General features: G+C 52.1%; 2 protein-coding genes and 2 non-coding genes across 6 annotated transcripts in view; all 4 read left to right on the forward strand.

The window, feature by feature from the left end:
- Positions 1-4389: 4389 nt before the first annotated feature.
- Positions 4390-12140, forward strand: Arl5c (ADP ribosylation factor like GTPase 5C). 3 transcript variants are annotated; one of them, XM_042674188.1, is made up of 6 exons: positions 4390-4485; positions 5044-5104; positions 7108-7255; positions 7999-8082; positions 8846-9146; positions 11548-12140. In XM_042674188.1, the coding sequence occupies exons 1-6, from the start codon at positions 4440-4442 to the stop codon at positions 11685-11687; spliced, it is 780 nt and encodes a 259-aa protein (XP_042530122.1). In that variant the 5' UTR covers positions 4390-4439; the 3' UTR covers positions 11688-12140. The 3 variants fall into 3 exon arrangements, with proteins under 3 accessions (XP_042530122.1, XP_042530124.1, XP_042530123.1); XM_042674190.1 differs by having other exon boundaries at positions 8846-8997; positions 11548-11694; XM_042674189.1 differs by lacking the exon at positions 7999-8082.
- A 265-nt stretch (positions 12141-12405) lies between these two features.
- Positions 12406-12477, forward strand: Trnac-gca. The gene has a single exon. It is a non-coding gene; the product is annotated as a tRNA-Cys (tRNA).
- Positions 12478-13114: 637 nt separating this feature from the next.
- Trnac-gca lies at positions 13115-13186 on the forward strand. Its single transcript has one exon. It is a non-coding gene; the product is annotated as a tRNA-Cys (tRNA).
- Positions 13187-14853: 1667 nt separating this feature from the next.
- Positions 14854-18592, forward strand: part of Plxdc1 (plexin domain containing 1) — a 51780-nt gene continuing 48041 nt past the window's right edge. Inside the window, exon 1 of the mRNA XM_042673782.1 lies at positions 14854-15009. Coding sequence (XP_042529716.1) covers positions 14934-15009 — 76 coding nt within the window. The 5' untranslated portion in view covers positions 14854-14933. The remainder of the gene's footprint in view (positions 15010-18592) is intronic.

Raw genomic sequence — 18592 nt, forward strand, 5'->3', positions numbered from 1 at the left:
AAATGAATACATAAATTGTCAAATGAATAAATAAATGAATATCCCACCACCACCAAGAGCTAGGTTCTGGGCCTCCCTGCAGAGTTAGGCTTTTTAACCCCTAGTGATAAGGTCTCACTATAGCTCAGGCTGACCCTAAACTTTCTTTGTGTGTATGCCACTAGTCATGGGATTTGAACTCAGAGCCTGATCACTGTCCCTGAACTTTTTGTGCTCAAAGCTAGCTCTTTACCACTTGAACCACAGCTCCATTTCTTGCTTTTTGGTGGTTAATTACAGATAACTTTCCTGCCTGGGCTAGCTTTGAACCGATACCCTCAGATCTCATCCTCCTGGGTAGCTAGGATTACAGGTATGGTTTAATCGTTCTGCCTCAGTCTCTCAAAGGTTGGCATTACAGTTGTGTATCACTGCATCTACCTGGAGGAAGCTCTTCAGTGCAGCACTTCCTTTCTTCCTTTATGGTACTCATGCTGGCCAGGCAGGCCAGAGGGTCACTTTCAATTTTGCATTTGGTGGAGGATACTCAGTGCATGAAGACATGTCTTTCTCAACATTCTCCCACCACCCCCCAAAAAATCACAAAATATGGTAGGAATGCTTACAATACTGCTGTTGCCCCCAGCACTCTTCTGTGCCCCATACTGACTTTTAGCTCCAGTCCCACTTGTTCTTTTCCAGGGCCGAAATGGAATCCACCTACATGGGATCTGGAAGTCAAGCCAAGGAGCATGAATATCTGTGCTGAGTGAGCAGTTTCCCTCTGCTTTCTTTCCACAAGCTTTTCCTTCTTCCTCAATTCTCTCACGTTTGTGTTCACGTTCTTTTTTTCTTTTTTCTTTTAACATTCCAAGTACATATTTTCAGACTGCAGCTTACTCATTCTAAGTCAACCCAATAGCAACAGAGTTCTAACTAACCAGGCTCTGGGCCAGGCAGGAAGGGAACATGCACTGGTGAATAAGATACAAATTCTATCAGGGCACTGGTGGCTTGTGTCTATAATCCTAACTATGTAGGAGGCTGAGATCTGAAGATCCCAGTTCAAAGGCAGCCTGGGAAGACAAATCCAATGGTTTCTTATTAACCAACAAAAAGCCAGGAGTGGAGTCTATGCTTCAAGTGGTAGAGCACCAGCCTTGAGCAAAAAGCTAAGCCAGAGAATTAGACCTTGAGTTCAAGTCCCGGTACTGGTACACAACATACACACAATGCCAAAACATATAAAAATTCAAACATACAAATATTTCAAAGATACAATTCCTAGCAGTAGTCATGTGTGATTGAAGGAAGCAGGCCAGGAAATCTATAGGCTCTTTGTAAAAAGTGGCTCCACGTTGCTAGAGAAACCAAGCCAAGCTTGTGTGAGCAGGTGGCTTTTACACAGGGTAGCTGGAGTCCCTTTCAGAGCACCTGGAGGAAATGCAGAAACAAAGGCACATTTGGAAGAGCTAGGCCCATGTGGGCAAGAACCAGTGAATGCAAAACCCAGGAGATAAATGTACAAATGCAGGTGGAAGCTATTCATGGAGGCTCTTGAATATGAGAATAGGAGGCTGCTCTGGAGCCAGAGGGCAGTGGATGGTTATTGAAAGCTTCTGAGTTAGGGAGTAAGAGTCCCTGACCTTTGCTTTTGGAATACTAATAGGGCATGAAGAAGATGCTCTGGACAAGGTGAGGACCAGTTAAAAAATTACTTGTCAGTGGAGGGAAACCCTCGTGGGCTGTGGGAGGACAGTGGCAGTGAGGTGGAATGTGATGACCACAGTCTCTTTCTCCTTGATTTGAAGGCAGGGGAGCAGAACACCCAGACAACTTCAGTGTTTTCTTAGGGTGACAGAATCAGCATGGTGTCTGAGACTCTACTTTTCTCAGCCTGAAACTGCTGTGTTTTTCCCACTTCTCTTGTGTTTTTTGGGGTTTTCCCAGTTTATGCAAAGAAGGAAATTCACAAACAACAACCTTCGTTTTTTTTTCTCTCCCTCTTCTCACCAGGCCTACTGTTTCTCTTTTGGCTCATGTTTCCTGTACTTCTGGCCTTACTACTGGCCTGCCTACTTCTGGCACCTGTGGTCCAGCTGATCAGGCAACTGAGGTAGGAGGATCACTTGAGTCCTCTCCAAACCAAAACTAAAACCAAAAGACCAACAGAAGAATGTTTCTCTCCAAGCATAGTGGTTCACACCTATCATCCCAGCACTCTAGAGGCTGAGGTAGAGGGATCATGAGGTCAAAGTCAATCTGGACTACAAAAAAGCTATAGGTGGGGCTGGGAAGGTGGCTCAGTGGTAGAGCGCTTGCCTTGCATGCATGAGGCCCTGGGTTCGATTCCTCAGCACCACATAAGCAAAAAGAACAAAGCCGGAAGTGGTGCTGTGGCTCAAGTGGTAGAACACTAGCCTTGAGCTGAAGAGCTGAGGGACAGCGCCCAGGCCCAGAGTTCAGGCACCATGATTGGCAAAAAAAAAAAAAAAAGGCTATAGGTTTGGCCGGGCGCTGGTGGCTCCTGCCCGTAATCCTAGCTACTTAGGAGGCTGAGATCTGAAGATAACCATCTGGGCAGGAAAGTCTAAGATTGTTATTTCCAATTAACCACCAGAAAAATGGAAGTGGCACTGTGGCTCAAAGTAGTTGAGTGCTAGCTTTTAACAGAAAAAGTTCAGGGACAGCTCTCAGGCCCTGAGTTCAAGCCCCTAACCAACAAAATGAAAAAAGAATATACTGTGAGACAGAAGAAGAAGAAGAAGAAGAAGAAGAAGAAGAAGAAGAAGAAGAAGAAGAAGAAGAAGAAGAAGAAGAAGAAGAAGAAGAAGAAGAAGCAGCAGCAGAGGCAGCAGCAGCAGCAGAGGCAGCAGCAGCAGCAGCTGGGCGCCAGGGGCTCATGCCTGTAATCCTAGCTACTCAAGGGGCTGAGATCTGAGGATCACAGTTCAAAGCCAGCCAGAGCAGGAAAGTCTGTGAGACTCTTATCTCCAATAAACCATCAGAAAACTGGAAGCATCGCTGTGGTGCAAATGGTAGAGTGCTGGCCTTGAGTGGAAGAGCTGGGGACTGCGCCCAGGCCTCACGACCAAAAAAAAAAAAGAAAAAGAAAAAGAAAAATCACCTCATATGTTTCTCTTCTGTTGGGGGTTTTCTTATTTATTTCTTTATATGTTTGCCTATTTAGTTGTTTTTGTTTTTTTTTGTCAGTCTTTGTGTTTGAACTCTGGGCCTGGGCGATGTCCCTCAGCTCTTCAGCTCAAGGCTAGCGCTCTAGCACTCGAGCCAGAGTGCCACTTTCAGTTTTCTGGTGGTTTATTGGAGATAAGAGTCTCATAGACTTTCCTGCTCGGGCTGGCTTTGAACCGTGATCCTCAGATCTCAGCCTCCTGAGTAGCTAGGACTATGTGTGAGCCACTGGCTCCCAGCTGTCTATTTAGTTTTTTTTTTTTTAATCTGCTTATAACAAACCTTTGTGTAGAGGGCTGACTTTCAATAGATCACAGCAAGGGAGCTGTTCTGCCACATACAAAACCCCAACCCAGCAGCAGGTTGTCTATGAATGGTTTGGCATCAGGTAGGTTCCACATGAATGTGCACATGTTTTACATGAGTTTGTGGGGTTTTTTTTTTGTTGTTTGTTTGTTTTTAAGGGTCTTGCTATGTAGCCTGGGCAGGCTTGGAACTCTACATCCCCGTCTCTGCCTTCTCAGTGCTGCAGTTATAGGTGTGAGCTCCTCCACAGGGTTTTAGTACCTGGGTCTTTACTGCAGGGTCTCTGCTAGAGATTTCTATTCTAGCCCTGTCTGAATTCAGACACCATTCTTAAGATCAACTGCCTGACCAGATCGTTTGTCAGTGGTGTGTAGAAGAGACCTCGGTTTCTCCTGGAAACTTCCTGAGAGGGACCTGAAGGTGGAGAAGGGACCTTGCCCTTTCCCAGGAGATAACATAAGGCCCCAAGACTGGAATAACTAGAATACTTCTTAAGACTGGAATATTCTCCCACATCAGAGGGGATCAGAGATCCCTGTGTGTCTCACAGTTGGTAGGTGCCTGGGGTCACCTGGGTCTTTACTTTAATCTAGGGTCTTGCCCTAGCAATGGCTCTTAGGGGAGGGAGAGCTGGCAGCAGTGATTTGCAGTGAAGCAGCAGAACGCCCAGAGAACTTGTCAGAGTTTTCTCAGGGCGAGGGAAGGCTATAGAGTCTGAGACTCCCTTTTCCTTGCGTCTCCAGGGTCCAGGTCAAACAGAATATGGTCACGATAACCTTTCATGCCAGCCCTCCCTCTCCCAGGGGATTCCCAGGTGGAGCCGGTGGCACGAGGGTTTCCCCAATCTCATAGGCAAAACCCGATTGGCTCTGCCCTGGGGGCGGGGCTCCCAAAACTTAAGTGAGACTGGGTTGAGAGAGAGAGACGATTGACTCCTACTGCTACTTGGTTTGGGAGGTGCCATGGGACAACTGATCGCCAAGCTGATGGGCATCTTCGGGAACCAGGGTAAGGGGTGCACAGAGCACCTCGTGATCTCTTTGATTTCGTTGTCTCCTGGGGCTCCCCGGTTTAGGGTCGTTGAGGCAGGGGTGCTGGGGATCCTTGAACTCCTAGAGTCCTATGTGGAGTTCTTCTCTTGCTTGGGGTGGGGTAGGGTGGGGGTCTCCTCGATCCTTGTGCCAGCCCTGTCCTCGGGTCCCCGCGCTTCCATGTGCCAGGGTGCCGGGCTAGAAAAGCCTCGTTCTTCCCCAACTAAACGGCGCTGGGCTGGTGGATCACTGCCGGATTTCCGCAATTGTGACTTAGGGTTTGTCTCTTTCCCACGACCCCTTGGCAAGCCCAGAGCCTCCCAGACTCACCCCCTCTGCCCCCCGCCCCAGTCCCTTTTCTAGAAATGTGGGTGGTAGGGGGACTGTCTTATCCGCTGACCCAGGGCAGCATAGGTGGGAAGTAGAAAGTGGTGAGGTGGGCAGAGACCCCCCTGGAACACTAGGGAGGAGGGATGAGCCCTTAGTTAATCACCGGGTTTGAATATGACCCTGCCTTTCCCTCGGATGCCTCCAGAACACAAAGTCATCATCCTCGGGCTGGACAATGCAGGAAAGACCACCATTCTCTATCAGTTGTAAGTGTCTGGGGTGGGGAGGGAGGGGGCGGAGAGGAGGCGGGGAGGGGGGGCGGGGCCTCCCAGTAGACTGACAGGCACTTGGGCCAATCGCCAAAGCCCTCCCCTTGGTTCTGTACCCACCGGGAGGGAAGGGTGATGGGAATGAGGATGAGGTTCCTGGCGTCGTGGCCTGGCATTGGAACCCTGCAGCTGTGGGCAGCTCCAGATGCCACGGCCTCCGCCCTCCACCCTGGGCCACGCGCACACCCTGTTACAATCTGGGCAGGTCTAGAAACCGGCCTCCTTTCCCGCACCTTGCACAGGTTAACTTGGGTCTCCAGCCTCCACCCCAGCTCCCGGGGGAGGACTCACCCTGCAGACCCCAGTCCAGCAGAGCTGCACACGTGCTCAGGGCTGCGCTGCTGGGCTCGCGCTCACGATGGCCTCTCTCCCCTTAAGGAGCTTGTACTTTGTGGAGCTAGAACAAAGACTTTCCTGAAAAAAGCAGTATGTGTAAATGTTATTTATTTATTTTGTCGGTCATGGGGCCTGAACTCTGGGCCTGGGCGCTGTCCCTCAGCTCTTCAGCTCAAGGCTAGCGCTCTACCACTTGAGCCTTAGCACCACTTCCGGTTTTTTCTTTTTGCTTATGTGGTGCTGAGGAATCGAACCCAGGGCCTCATGCATGCGAGGCAAGTGCTCTACCACTGAGCCACCTTCCTGACCCCTGTGTAAATTTTTTTTTTTTTTTTTTTGGGGTCCGGTTGTGGGGCCTTGAACTCTGGGCCTGGGCGCTGTCCCTCAGCTCTTCAGCTCAAGGCTAGCGCTCTACCACTTGAGCCACAGCGCCACTTCCAGCTTTTTTCTTTTTGCTTATGTGGTGCTGAGGAATCGAACCCAGGGCCTCTGGCATGCAAGGCAAGCGCTCTACCACTGAGCCACCTTCCCAGCCCCTGTGTAAATATTTTTGAAAAATCTAAAAGTTGCTGGGGGGAGGGTGTCAAGTGGTAGAGCTCCTGCCTGGCAAGCGTGAGGTCCTGAGTTCAAAATCCAGGATGGCCAAAATATAAGATTAGAGCAGAAAAAATTCAAGCAGTGCAGAGTAAATGTCCCTGTCACTCCCAGATTTTCTCCTCATCCTAACCAACATTATAAGCTTTGAAAAGCATTCATTTTGTATGTATGTGCTTCTGGGACTCCAACTCAGGGCTTGAACACTGTCCTTTAGCTTTTCTACTCAAGGCTGGTGCTCTACCACTTGAGCCACAGCTCGACTCCTGGCTTTTTGCTGGTTAATTTGAAGTAAGAGTCTCATGGACTTTGCTACCTGGGTGGCTCAGAGAGTCTGTGTGGCTGAAGCAGTGGCCTCATATCTCAGTCTCCTGAGTAGCTACAGTTACAGACATGAGGCCCCAGGGCCCAGCTCACAAGCAATCTTCACATACATGTGCGTCTATTCCATGTCACTGGGAGTGGGGCATTTGTCTTATGGCACTTACTTACATCTTTTTCCCAAGCCCATGCAACTCCAAGTGTGGTCCACAGACCAGAAGCAAGGACAGTATCTAAGAGCTTGTAAGAAATGCAAAAAACCCTGGGTACTGTGAGTGATGGCCCAAATGTGCCATCCCAGCACTTGGGGAGCAGAGACCAGAGGATCTATAGTTCTAGGCCAGTGTGGGCTGCAGAGTAAGAACTTACCTCACTGCAGCTCAGCACATTGAATCAAAAACCTGCATTTTTACAAGGCTTTCCCATGATTCAACTACATATGAAAATTTGAGATTGCCCTAAAGACTTTCCCTTCTGTGGCATCCAAGCCTGCTCACTACTTGATCTCACTTCTGCCTTCATTTTCCCTAGGTCAACCCTTGTCCCAGCTTCCCCAGCAGGTGCTTGGTTAAGCTTGTTTGAGTTATTCTGACTTAGACTAGGCTATGCATTTTGGGAATAAGAGATGGGGGGGCGGTGGTGGTCAGAGCTGGAAGTAGGCTGGGCTGACTCTTCTCCTGCCTCTCTAGCCTGACTAATGAGGCGGTTCACACGTGTCCCACCATTGGTAGCAACATGGAAGAGATTGTTGTTCAGAAGACCCACTTCCTCATGTGGGACATTGGGGGGCAGGAGGCTCTGCGCTCCAGCTGGAATGTCTATTATGCCAACACAGAGGTGAGGAGGACACCAGGCCTGTGGGGGATCTCCAAGCAGCTGTGTGATGTTAGCTTGCCCACTTACCCTCTCTGAATATCCGTTCTGCTGCCTATGAAGTCAGAGCTTAAGAACTTCTCCAAGTCATGATGGAAATTAAATAACAACAGAACAATTGCTAATGCATGTGTGCCAGTACGTAACATAGTGCAGTATCTATCAACATTTTTTTGAATCCTAGGTGGGGCATGATGGTGCGTATCTGTATCCCAGCTAGTTGGGAGGCTGAAGCTGAAGGATTATGAGTTCTAGGCCAGCCTGCTTCTAGAAGTTTTCTATTTGATATTCTGCATGGCAGAGGCCCTTTGTCTCCGTGGCAGAAGTCAAACTCCACGGTTTAATTCTTGAAGTGAGACAAAGCAGTTTGAATTCCAGCACTGTTACTCACAAGCTATGTGGCTCAGGGCAAGGTAGTTCATCTCACTGGGCCTTGTTCTTGTCTATAAAATGGGAGTCATAATAATAACGATTCCCTATGGTGATCATGAGGCCTAAATGGATCCAGGAATCTCCAGGGCTTAGCACCACCCACCGTGTACATCAGGTACGGGTATTCTGTCTGGACAGAAAGGCAGATAAAAGAGAACCAGGCTGTACAGTTCCTTTCCTGTGGGGCTGGCAGAGGCCAGTGGGCAGCACTGTGGATAGAAATCTGTTCTCCAAAAAGAAAGCCCCACCATTCATGGCTTTCCTCTGCTGGCCAGTTTATCATCCTCGTGATTGACAGCTCAGATCGAGATCGGCTGCTGACTACTCGTGAGGAGCTGTATAAGATGCTGGCCCATGAGGTAAGGAGAAGGCTCAGTGGGTCTAGCTGTGTGTCCTTAGTCCAATCACATAGTCTCTCTGAGCTTTGTTCCCAATGCCCTAGGCTGAGAGCATCTCTCTCATCTGTCCCAGATGAAAGATTGCAGTGCCCTCAACACAGTGATCACAGAAGCCAGAGTTGTTTTGTTTTGGGGCTGAACTCAGGGCCTGGGCACTGTCCCTGAGCTCTTTGCTCAAAGCTAGCGCTCTACCACTTTGAGCCACTCTGCTCGCTTCCAGTTTTCAAGTGGTTAATTGAAGATAAGAGTCTTACAGACTTTCCTGCTCAGGCTGGCTTTGAACCATGATCCTCAGATCTCAGCCTCCTGAGTAGCTAGGGTTATAGGTGTGAGCCACCAGTGCCTGGTCGCACTTCTTACTGTGGGGATCTGGGCAAGGTGCTTCTTCTCTGTCTCTGTCTCTGTCTCTGTTTCTGTATCTCTGTCTCTGTCTGTCTGTCTCTCTCTCTCTGTCTCTCTCTCTCTCTCTCTCTTGCTCTCTTTCTGCTGTTATGAGGGCTTGAAGTCAGGGATAGAGGACTTTCTCTTAGCTTTTGTGCTGGTGTTCTACCACTTGAGCCATAGTTCCAGTTTTGTGGTGGTTCATTCAATATAAAAGTCTCATGGAGTTTTCTTCCTGGACTGACTTTGAACTGTGCTCCTCAGATCTCAGCCTCCTGAGTAGCTAGGATTACAGGCATGAGCCACCAGTGCCTGGACTTGACTAGGGCTTTTCTGTCTACAGGCACTTCGAGATGCTTCAGTCCTGATCTTTGCCAACAAGCAGGATGTGAAGGACTCCATGACTGCGGCAGAGATCTCTCAGTTCCTCTCTCTCAGTGCCATCAAAGATCACCCATGGCACATCCAAGGCTGCTGTGCTCTGACGGGGGAAGGGTCAGTGGCAACCCCCTCCTGCAGAACCTGGACCATGCGTGGGATGATGGACCACAAGATCTTGTCCTCTGTCATTCCTCCTCTCAGAATTTGGTTCCCTATTGGCTCTGGCCTCAGTCAGATGAGCACTTGTCCACAGCCTGAGTGCGGTGGGTGCTCTGTGGGCAGGGCAGAGTCTCTGCTGCCTGGGGGCTGTTAATAGTGAGAGGTAGCATTCCCCAGAGGAACCATCATTTTAGTAACTAGGAAGTGTTGAGAAGGAAGTGAAACTGGGTAAGAATGATGGGGGGTGGGCAGGGACTGGTCTGATTGGATCCTGGTGGGCAGCAATAACATTTCCCAGGAGGTTGCCCTTGAGCCAACACCTCAACAAAGCAAAGGAGATGATCATGGAAAGGCTCAAGGGACAAACCTTCCAGTCGAAGTCATTGACTCTTCCGACATTGGATTTTTTGATCTGCCATCCCTACAGCTTCTGCAGAGAGGAAATGGTGGCACTGTTTCGTCAAATCTTTCTGAGTACTGGAGAAACAGCAGTGAACAAGCAGACACATAGCCCTGCCCCTTGTGATACGCAATCCTAGCACACCTGTAATCCCAGCACTTGAGAGATGGAGGCCGGAGGACCTCAGGCTTTACTACTGAGCTGGGGATTTTGTATTTTTAATAAGATGGCAGAAGGAAGCTGCTGAGAAGGAAACTATTTTTCCAATTCCCAGAATAATACCTGGCACACAGTAGTTGTTCAAGAAATGAGGTCACTTACTCTGTGTAGAAAGTCAAAGGAGCAGAGTAGTATAAAACCCAGCAAATACTTTCAGGGTATGAATGAGTTGGGCTACCCCAAAAGTACATTCCTTTGGTTTTGGACAGTTCCCTTTTCTTGGACCTCTTGAATAGAATAGTAGCAAGCTAGGAACCCAGTGTTTTCTTTCTTTCTGGCTCCAAATTGGAAAGCCTGCTGCCTCAGCCTCCTGAAACTTGGCTGCCAGTATCACCCCCAGAGTCCTTTTTTGAAGAAGATGCGTTAGGCCAGTTAGTCCAAGGAACCACAGATTTCCTTTTTGTGCCTGTCCTGAGGTTTGAACTCAAGGCCTGGGTGCTGTCCTTGAGCTCTTTTGCTCAAGGCTAGTGCTCTACCACCTTGAGCCAAAGTGCCACTTTTGGTTTTCTGGTGGTTAGTTGAATAAAGATCTCATGGATTTTCCTGCCCACGCTGTCTTTGAACCATGATCCTCAGATCTCAGCCTCTTGAGTAGCTAGGATTACAGGTGTGAGCCACCAGTATCTGATGGAACTACAGATTTCTTTCTTTCTTGCTGTGAGCCACCAGTGCCTGATGGATTTCTTTCTTTCCTTCTTCCTTCCTTCCTTCCTTCCTTCCTTCCTTCCTTCCTTCCTTCCTTCCTTCCTTCCTTCTTTCTCAGTTGTGGGGCTTGAATTCTGGGCCTGGGCACTGTCCCTGAACTCTTGCTCAAGGCTAGTGTTCTACCACTTGAGCCACAGTGCCACCTCTGGTTTTCTGGTGGTTTATTGGAGATAAGAGTCTGAAGGACTTTGCTGCTTAGGCTGGCTTTGAACCATGATCCTCAGACTCAGCCTCCTGAATAGCTAGGATTACAGGTGTGAGCCCTTGGCCCCTGGCTAAGGAACCACAGATTTCTGATAGTATATTTTCCCCTCTCTGTTAAGAAGGCCCTCCCTTCCCCCAACCTATAGTCAGTTTGGTCCAACCAGTATTTCCTAAGTACTCCCCACATGCCAGGGCCTGGAGATGACGCATTCCATCTTGCTTTGAGCTTGTTTACTCTTTCATGGGAGAAGTTCCTTGTGAAGCTTCTTCCCTGGCATTTGAAGTCATCCTGCACTGTCACTAGTGACAACAGCTGGGACAGAGACCCAGGCTTGCCCAGAGGTATTGCTAAGGGACCCAGCAAGGTGGGACTCCAGTTTGCTTCCTCAGAGGACCCTTCCCTGACTCCCAGAGGCCCTAGTACATCTCCTTCACAATCACTGAAGCATGGTTTGTGGATTTACTACTTGGAGCACTAGCTTGACACCTATGCCTCTGCTAGCCAGTAAACATCAGAGAATGTGATTGCTTTATGTCGGAAATCTCTGCCCCTGACCGGCACAGGTGGCTCACGCCTGTAATCCTAGCTACTTAGGAGGCTGAGACGTGAAGATCACAGTTCAAAGCCAGCCCAGGCAGGAAAGTCTGTGAGACTCTTATCTCCAATTAACCACCAGAAAACTGGAAGTGGCACTGTGGCTCAAGTGGTAGAGCCTTAGCCTTGAGCTGAAGAGCTGAGGGCCAGCGCCCAGGCCCAGAGTTCAAGCCCCACGACCCCCCACCCACCCCCAAAAAAGAAATTTCTGCCCCTGACCCAGATAGTACTTGATATAAGAACTCAGGTCAGTTGCCTTTGGATATTAAATGACTGCATGTCACCTTGGCTGCTCCCTTAGTCTGCTCCAGCCAAGGCCTTAGCCTTCAAGGCCATCACCTTACAGAAGTGCTAATCCCCTGCCCCTTTTTCCCTCCCACAGGCTGCCTGCCGGGCTCCAGTGGATGCAGTCTCAGGCCTCTGCTAAATGATGGCCCAGCCCCAGGCCCACTGGAAACTATGGGCATTCTGCACAGTTCAGTGTGGATGAGAAACCCAAGTGACTTTTGTGCTTTTCTCTGATTCACTGGTGGTTGCCGAGCAGCTATGGACAGTTGTCACCGCCAACTGCCACAGAGGAGCGAGTCCACAGACCCTAAGTTGCTCTGGCAAAGTTGTCATCCATTCTACAACCTCAGTGTTCTGGAGACCCCAGGGGAGCTGCGGGGTGTGTTGGGGAATGGGGAAGTGCAGCCCAGCACCCAAACAGGGAGGGACCTTTTACACCCTTTCACCCTTGCCTCTGAGGTGCTTACTCTGATCAAAGGGCTTGAGCTTTAAGCCGCCAGGTGCTATCCCTTCCCTTCCCTTCCAGCGTCCTTCCCTGAGAACCCCACTCCTCCCAAGGGTTCCAGCTTCCTATGGGGACTATTTATTTTGTTTGTCTTTGCATCATGATTTTTTTCCCTTTACATTGCATTAGGATTTTTTTTTTTAAAGATGCGGATGTAGTAATAAATATCGTTGAAAATTGTTCATCTTTTCTACCTGACTGTTCCTCAAACTGACTTGGTCTTTAAAGCTCTCAGAATATGGGGGGGGGGGGGGGGGGGGAAGGGGAGGCTGCCGCAAAGGATCATGTGGCCAGGGGGCTGGCTTAGGTGCTTTAAGCTGAAGGGCATTCCTGATAACATGAAGTTTATACTCAAGGAATCTTCAGATCAAAAGCGCAGGGAAGATTAGATAACGTTACACCCTCATGCTACCAAAGTGTATTCAAATGGAGCTGTGTTACCACCGCGGGGGTATAGCTCAGTGGTAGAGCATTTGACTGCAGATCAAGAGGTCCCCGGTTCAAATCCGGGTGCCCCCTCTGTGGTTATATCTTTTAATGTTTTGTGTGAGTATCCCTGGCCACGCTTAGATGTCGTCAGGCAAATCGGAACGGAGTAAGCCTGGGGCCCTTCACTCTTCTACGCGTGGGTACGGGTGTGTGGGACTTCCATCCCCGCGCTTGCCATCGGTCGGTCTGTGTACCTCCAACGGGGCACGGCCGGGAGGACGCGCCGAACAACCCCCTCGTGGAATGACAGGTGTCGCCTGTGCACCCCGAGTGCGGGTCACCCCCTGCTCCCCCTCAAAGGGAAGCCTAAGTTTCCAGGATCCTGGAACGGCCTAAGAAAGGAAAGGGGAGGCGGGAGAGGCTGCCCGAGCTTGTGCAAGGGAGAACGGGACGCCGAGGAGCAGGGGACTCCGGCCAGCCGGGGAAGCGCCCCGGAAAGGGTTTCGGAGACCCGCACACTCTCTGATTCCATTTTCCTTCCATCGTCAATAGGAATCTTTAGCTCAGAGCGTTGGGAAACGCGTCCGGTTTCCAAGCGAGCGATCTCGATGGATCTAGCCGGTTTCTTGAAAATCTCCGAGACACTATTTCCCTACTTTTGGTAGGGACGCACTGCGCCTGCGCAGCCGTAGCACTAAGAAACTACCAGCGCCCGGCCACCGGCAGAGGGGGTATAGCTCAGTGGTAGAGCATTTGACTGCAGATCAAGAGGTCCCCGGTTCAAATCCGGGTGCCCCCTTCCCTTTCTATTTTCTTCTCTTGAAACTGGGAATTTCTAGAGTGGTGTTTGTAAAAATATGCACCACCTGCGTTCGTGTTAGAAATGCAGATTCCCCGGCCTTGGAATTCGATACACGGGTATGAAACACATTTCCTAGAAACCTGGAAATAGGTTTTAATAAGCGCCCCAGGTGACTCTGACGATGCTCGAGTGCTACACATTTCAAACACGTGCAAGTCATTTGCTCTCAACGATTTCCAAGTTGCAAACAGTAACTCTGAGCCCCACTTACATCTTATAAGATGGACCTCTGACACGCCAGGCTCGGAGATTCTGTAGGGATCTGAAAGTCCATCCTGGGCGCTCTCACCTCCAACGAGGTGCAAGGCGGGGGCGAGCGCTGGAGGTGGGCACCGCGCCTGCGCAGGCCGGGGAGAGAGGATCTGGCAGGAAGGTAAGGGGTAGCGGGGGAACGTGGGGAGACTCGGGGCGCGCGCGGGGGAAAGGGGCGATTCACCTCAAAACGCCGAGCGTTGCGGCTCACCACGTGTCCACTGGAGGGCAGTCAGAAGCCACCGCTGCAAACCGAGCCCATTTGATCTCTGGGAGTCGGTCAAGTTGGGCTTTAAGTTAGACATCCAGCCCTACCTTAACGGTCCCAGAGTTCCGAGGATCGGAGGTTTAGGGCTGGAGGAGGGCGGCCTCCCGGGACCCTGGGTCCTGAGGAAGGAGGAACTGGGATTCGGGGAGGGGGGGGGCTTTGCTTCCTTCCTCAGGGCTTCTTTTTGACCTCGGTGACAGGCAATTTGCTCCTTCCAGCTTACACTGTCCCTCCCCTCGCCCCACCCGGCCCCCTCCTTCCGAGGACATCCACCCCCCCACCCCAGGAAGTCCAGCACCCACATTCTTCCTATGGCGATCGTGAAGGTCCCCAGGCCTGGGGCCCCTCCCCCGCCCACGCCGGCGCCCCCAGCTCCTGGCTTTTCCCACGAAGTAGGTCGGAGGCGCCTCCGCGTCCTGACCTGATTGCCTGCCGTCTATTAAATCTCCTAAGTTGCGGGTATTTTTATTCTGTCCTGGAAGCGAAAAGAAAAAAAAAAAAAAAGATACTGTGTCCCCAGAGCCGGGTGGTGACCGGGGGTGCGCGGGGAGGGGCCCGTGCAATTTCAGAGTGTGTGGAGGGGATCCAGACCCCGGCACCCCCTAGGTTGCCGTGCTGGGGGTGGGACGGGGTCTCGAAGGAGTTTGGGAGGGGAGTGGAATCGGGCCGCTGTGGGGGTACAGCTGGGGTCCTGGCGGTGGGGTCGTTTCGGGGACGTGTCTAACATCGCAGCCCCTCTGAACTCCGAGGGTCCGCTCAGAGAGTCGCGCTGCCTGGAGGAGGGGGCGCTGGGGTTAGGGGGGCTCCCTCTGGGCCTTCCTCCTGCGTTCCCTGGGAAGCGGGGGAGGGGCGCAGGACCCTCATCGACAGCGCAGGGCGGGTGGAGGCAGCTCTGGAGGAGAGGGAGGAAACCCAGGCCGAGGGTCCCCAGCCCAGTCCCTCGCCACCCCCTCCCTGCCCCGCCTCGGAGCCCCGGGGAGGCGGGGAAGTCGGGGCGCCCGCCCGGCCCCGCCTCCCTCCTCTCCCCCCTGCGTGGCTCGCGCTCTGGCTCCCCAGGCCGCAGCGCCGCCGCTCCGCTTGCTCCGTGCGCCCCGCGCTCTGTGCGCCCCTGCCCGGCCCGGTCCCCTCCCCCGCGGCGGGCCGGGGGCGAGCCCGGCGCCCACCATGCGGGGTGATCTCTGGTTCCTGGTGCTGGTGCTCAGGGGGGCGGCCAGCGCGCTGAACCCCCAGCCCCGAGCAGGTAGGAGACACCGGAACGGCGGGGTGGGCGCAGGCAGGTGCGGACCCGATGGGGAAGTCTGTGGTCCGGGAGGCCTGGGCTGGGGGAGTGAGGAGGAGGGACTCCACTTTCCCAAACACCCGAGGGGTACAAGGCATCGCATTGGACAGCGACGCCTCCTTACCTCCTTGGAAAGACGCTGGAGGGGGTTCTGTAAGGCTGTGGCCCCCAGGGAAGAGTGGGAACGGTGGGGACCCCCTGGCTGCTCTAGGGGACCAAGCTGAATTATAACGGAAAGAGTACTAGGGGACCTCCCCCCCCCTTTCCTTTCCTCTTCTCTGTCCCCAGTCCAGCTGACCCAGGCTGGGTGTGAGACCTGCCGGGTCTGCCTGGGGACCTGCCCTCACCTGCCTCTCCCCCAGCACAGCCACAGCTGCCGAACTTGCCACTGCAGCCCGCGGGGTACAGCAGAGAAGCAGGAGGCTGGGAAGAAGCAACTTGTGCCCCATCCCCAGCCTCAGTGGTCCCCCGGGTCTCTTGCTCCGTTCTGCCCTAGTGGCTTTCGGCTTTCCACTGCTCGACCTCGAGATTGGGTGTGAGCAGGACTCCCAAGCTATACTTTCTCTGGAGAAGACAGAGATCTATGTCTCCCTGGCCTAGGTGCCCCTCAGGTGAGGGAAGGGGTCTTCATAGGACAAGGGAGGGGAAGGTGGGATTTGCCATCAGGGTTGATGGCCTCAGTGTGTAGCTGAGCCTGGGTCCCTGTTGAGAAGGTACATGGGGGGTGGGGGGAAGGTGTGAACAGAGGGCAGTGGAAGGAATGTGTTCAGAGGCTGCAGGTGCAGAACTACCAGTTTTCAAGGCACCAGAGACTCTGCTTCTAGGCTTGTTTCATTTGCTGTGCAAAACGCTTTACCTCTCTGGGCTTTCTCCATTTACAAAGCCAGGCTGTAGGCAAAATCATTGCCGTGGTTGTGGGATTTGAAGGATCTCTCCCCCCTACCCCTTTTAGGATCACCTTTCCTTCTCAGACATGTATGAGAAGCAAATAATTAGGCAGGGGGGACCCTTTTGTAACCAGGAAGGGATTAGACAGGTTAATTTCTGAGATCTTTTGTTGCCCCAGTCCGGTTGCTCTTCTGAATTCAGCTGTGTTGGGTTGATGAGGGGTGGAACCTCTGGAGAGGAAAGGGAAGGGAAGGGGATGAGAAATCAAGCTTCAGGAGGGAGCCAGACCCAGACCTGGCTGAGCTCTGACTTCTGTCAGGGTGAGGTGGTAGATTGAGGAAGGCCAAGAGGAGGAAGGCAGAGATAACCCGGCTGAGTAGAGAACACCTTGTTTTCTCAGCATTGACAGGCTCCAGTGTGAAGCATGGACTTTCTCTGCAGCAGGCAAGGTTGAGGTTAGACCTGAGGAAGCTGTAAAGAAGCCAGGGGACAGCTGTCGACTCCCCATCAAGTGCTTTGTGTTGTTTTTCCCCCAGCCAGGCTGGATTTGGGGAGGCAGGGGATGTCATGTGGAAGGGGACAGGTTGGGAGCTGGTCCCCAGCTGGTCTGGGTTTCTTCAGGAGGGAGCCTGTGTGGTCAGGAAAGAGCAGCTGAGCGGCTCCTAGCAGCCCTCCCTTCTGGCTCTCTGGGCTGGTGCTAGGGAACTGTGTCTCCAGGTTAGCTCCCATGTTTAGGGTCAATGGCACCAATGTCAGGGACCCTCCAGGAACACAAGCCAGTGCCAGCCCTGCTCCCGCATCCTTTTTTGTTTTGGTCCGTCATGGGGCCTGAACTCTGGGCCTGAGCGCTGTCCCTCAGCTCTTCAGCTCAAAGCTAGCACTCTACCACTTGAGCCACAGCACCACTTCCGGCTTTTTCTGCTTATGTGGTGCTGAAGAATGGAACCCAGGGCCTCATGCATGCAAGGCAAGCACTCTACCAATGAGCCACCTTCCCAGCCGTCCCTCCTCCCCCCTCCCCCACATCTTTTTTTATTTTTATGTGTGCCAGAACTGCTTGAACTTAGCCTGGGTGCTGTCCAAGAGTTCTGTTGCTCAAGGCTAGCATTCTATCACTTGAGCCACAGCTCCACTTCTGGCTTTTTGTGGTTAGTTGGAGATGAGTCTTTTGGATTTCTCCTGCCTGGCCTGGCTTCAAAACCTGGATCCATAGATTCAGCCTCCTGAGTAGCCAGCTTTCTTGAGTTTAAATCCTGCTACCCAATGATTGCATGACCTTGAGAGGTTTCTTTTCATCGTTGTGCCTCCATTTCCCCATGTATGAATGATTTACTAGTACCTATCTCCTGGAGTTAATGTGGAGGTGAAATGAGTTCATGTGTTTAAAGCCCCTGGAACAGTGCCAGCCCAGAGTAGCAGCCTATAACAATTAGAGGCAACAGTCCTTAGACTGGCCACCACTAACTAGCTTGTGTTCTGGAAACTTCCTGACATTATATAGGGAGCAGGGGACACTTTCTTTTTCCTTTCCTTTCCTTTTTCTTTTGTCTAAAGCCAGCACTCAATTCAGTATCTGAAGCTTGCTTTTGCTCTTCAGCTGGCGCTCTACCCCTGAACCATGCCTCCAACGCTTCAGGGGACCCTTTCACATACAAAGGCTGGGGAAGAGTGCTGGGGACAATGAAGGGGAAGGGCCTAGGTATGCCACACACATGAGTACCAGCAGGGAGGATGGAGGTTTCCTGCCAGACTTCCTGGGTGTGCATGCGGGTACAGTGGTTGCTCCCATCTTGAGCTGAGGGCTGATGTTCTATGCCAGCCATTTGGGAGGAGGGAAGGTGGCTGAGTGACATCCCTTCAAGGTCAGGCCAAGCGAGGCCCAGCTCCTCACTGTCCCCATCTACCTTCTCTCTGCCTTCCTGGACTGTATGTCCCTGTTCCTGGCCGGAGCCCTCTTGTCCAAACCTCCACCTGAAGCTTATAGCAGGCTGATCATGGAGGTGATGCTCATCCTCATTTTAGTGCCTTATCAGAGGAGAATGGAGCGTCCCTAGCTTACAGCTGTGTATGGCCAGCCTGGTCAGTGGGGAAGACCCATGTGTCATCTCCCTGTCCTCTTCCCCCCACCATCCATTGCCTCCCTCCACCATCTTTCCTGGTTAGTACCACTGATGGTGTGATTACCAAGCTCCTCTCCTTGTTCCACACAGCTCCTATCCAGGCCCAGTCCTGCCCATGCCCCCAACTGCTTGCCGAAAGACCCAGATCCAGCCCAACACAAACAGTTCTGTCTCTAAGGCAGCTTCAGGCCCTGCCCAGGAGGGGTAAGGCCACCCTGGCATGGGTCTGGGCAGGAGGCAGCTGCCTCCTAGCCCTGGGCTCTGTGCCATCCGTGGGCAGCCAGTGGATATCCTGAGGATGAGGGTCAGGGACCACCCCTCTCCCCACCTTCTCCAGGAGCATCTGGTTGTGATTAGGGACAGAGAAGTGAGAGGGGCAGGCAAAGGTCCAGCAGGAACCAGCAGCCAAGAATGACTTAATTGGATAAAATGTCTAATGACAAACTGGAGCCCCACAGCAGTGTCCTGGCCAGGCCTTGCCTCTACCTCTATCCTTGCTAGCTCCCAGGAGTTAATTCCCCACATCGTGTCCTCAA

Source organism: Dipodomys spectabilis, unplaced genomic scaffold, assembly GCF_019054845.1.
Source record: "Dipodomys spectabilis isolate Male_0828 unplaced genomic scaffold, ASM1905484v1 ptg000018l, whole genome shotgun sequence".
In the NCBI taxonomy this organism is placed as follows: domain Eukaryota; kingdom Metazoa; phylum Chordata; class Mammalia; order Rodentia; family Heteromyidae; genus Dipodomys; species Dipodomys spectabilis.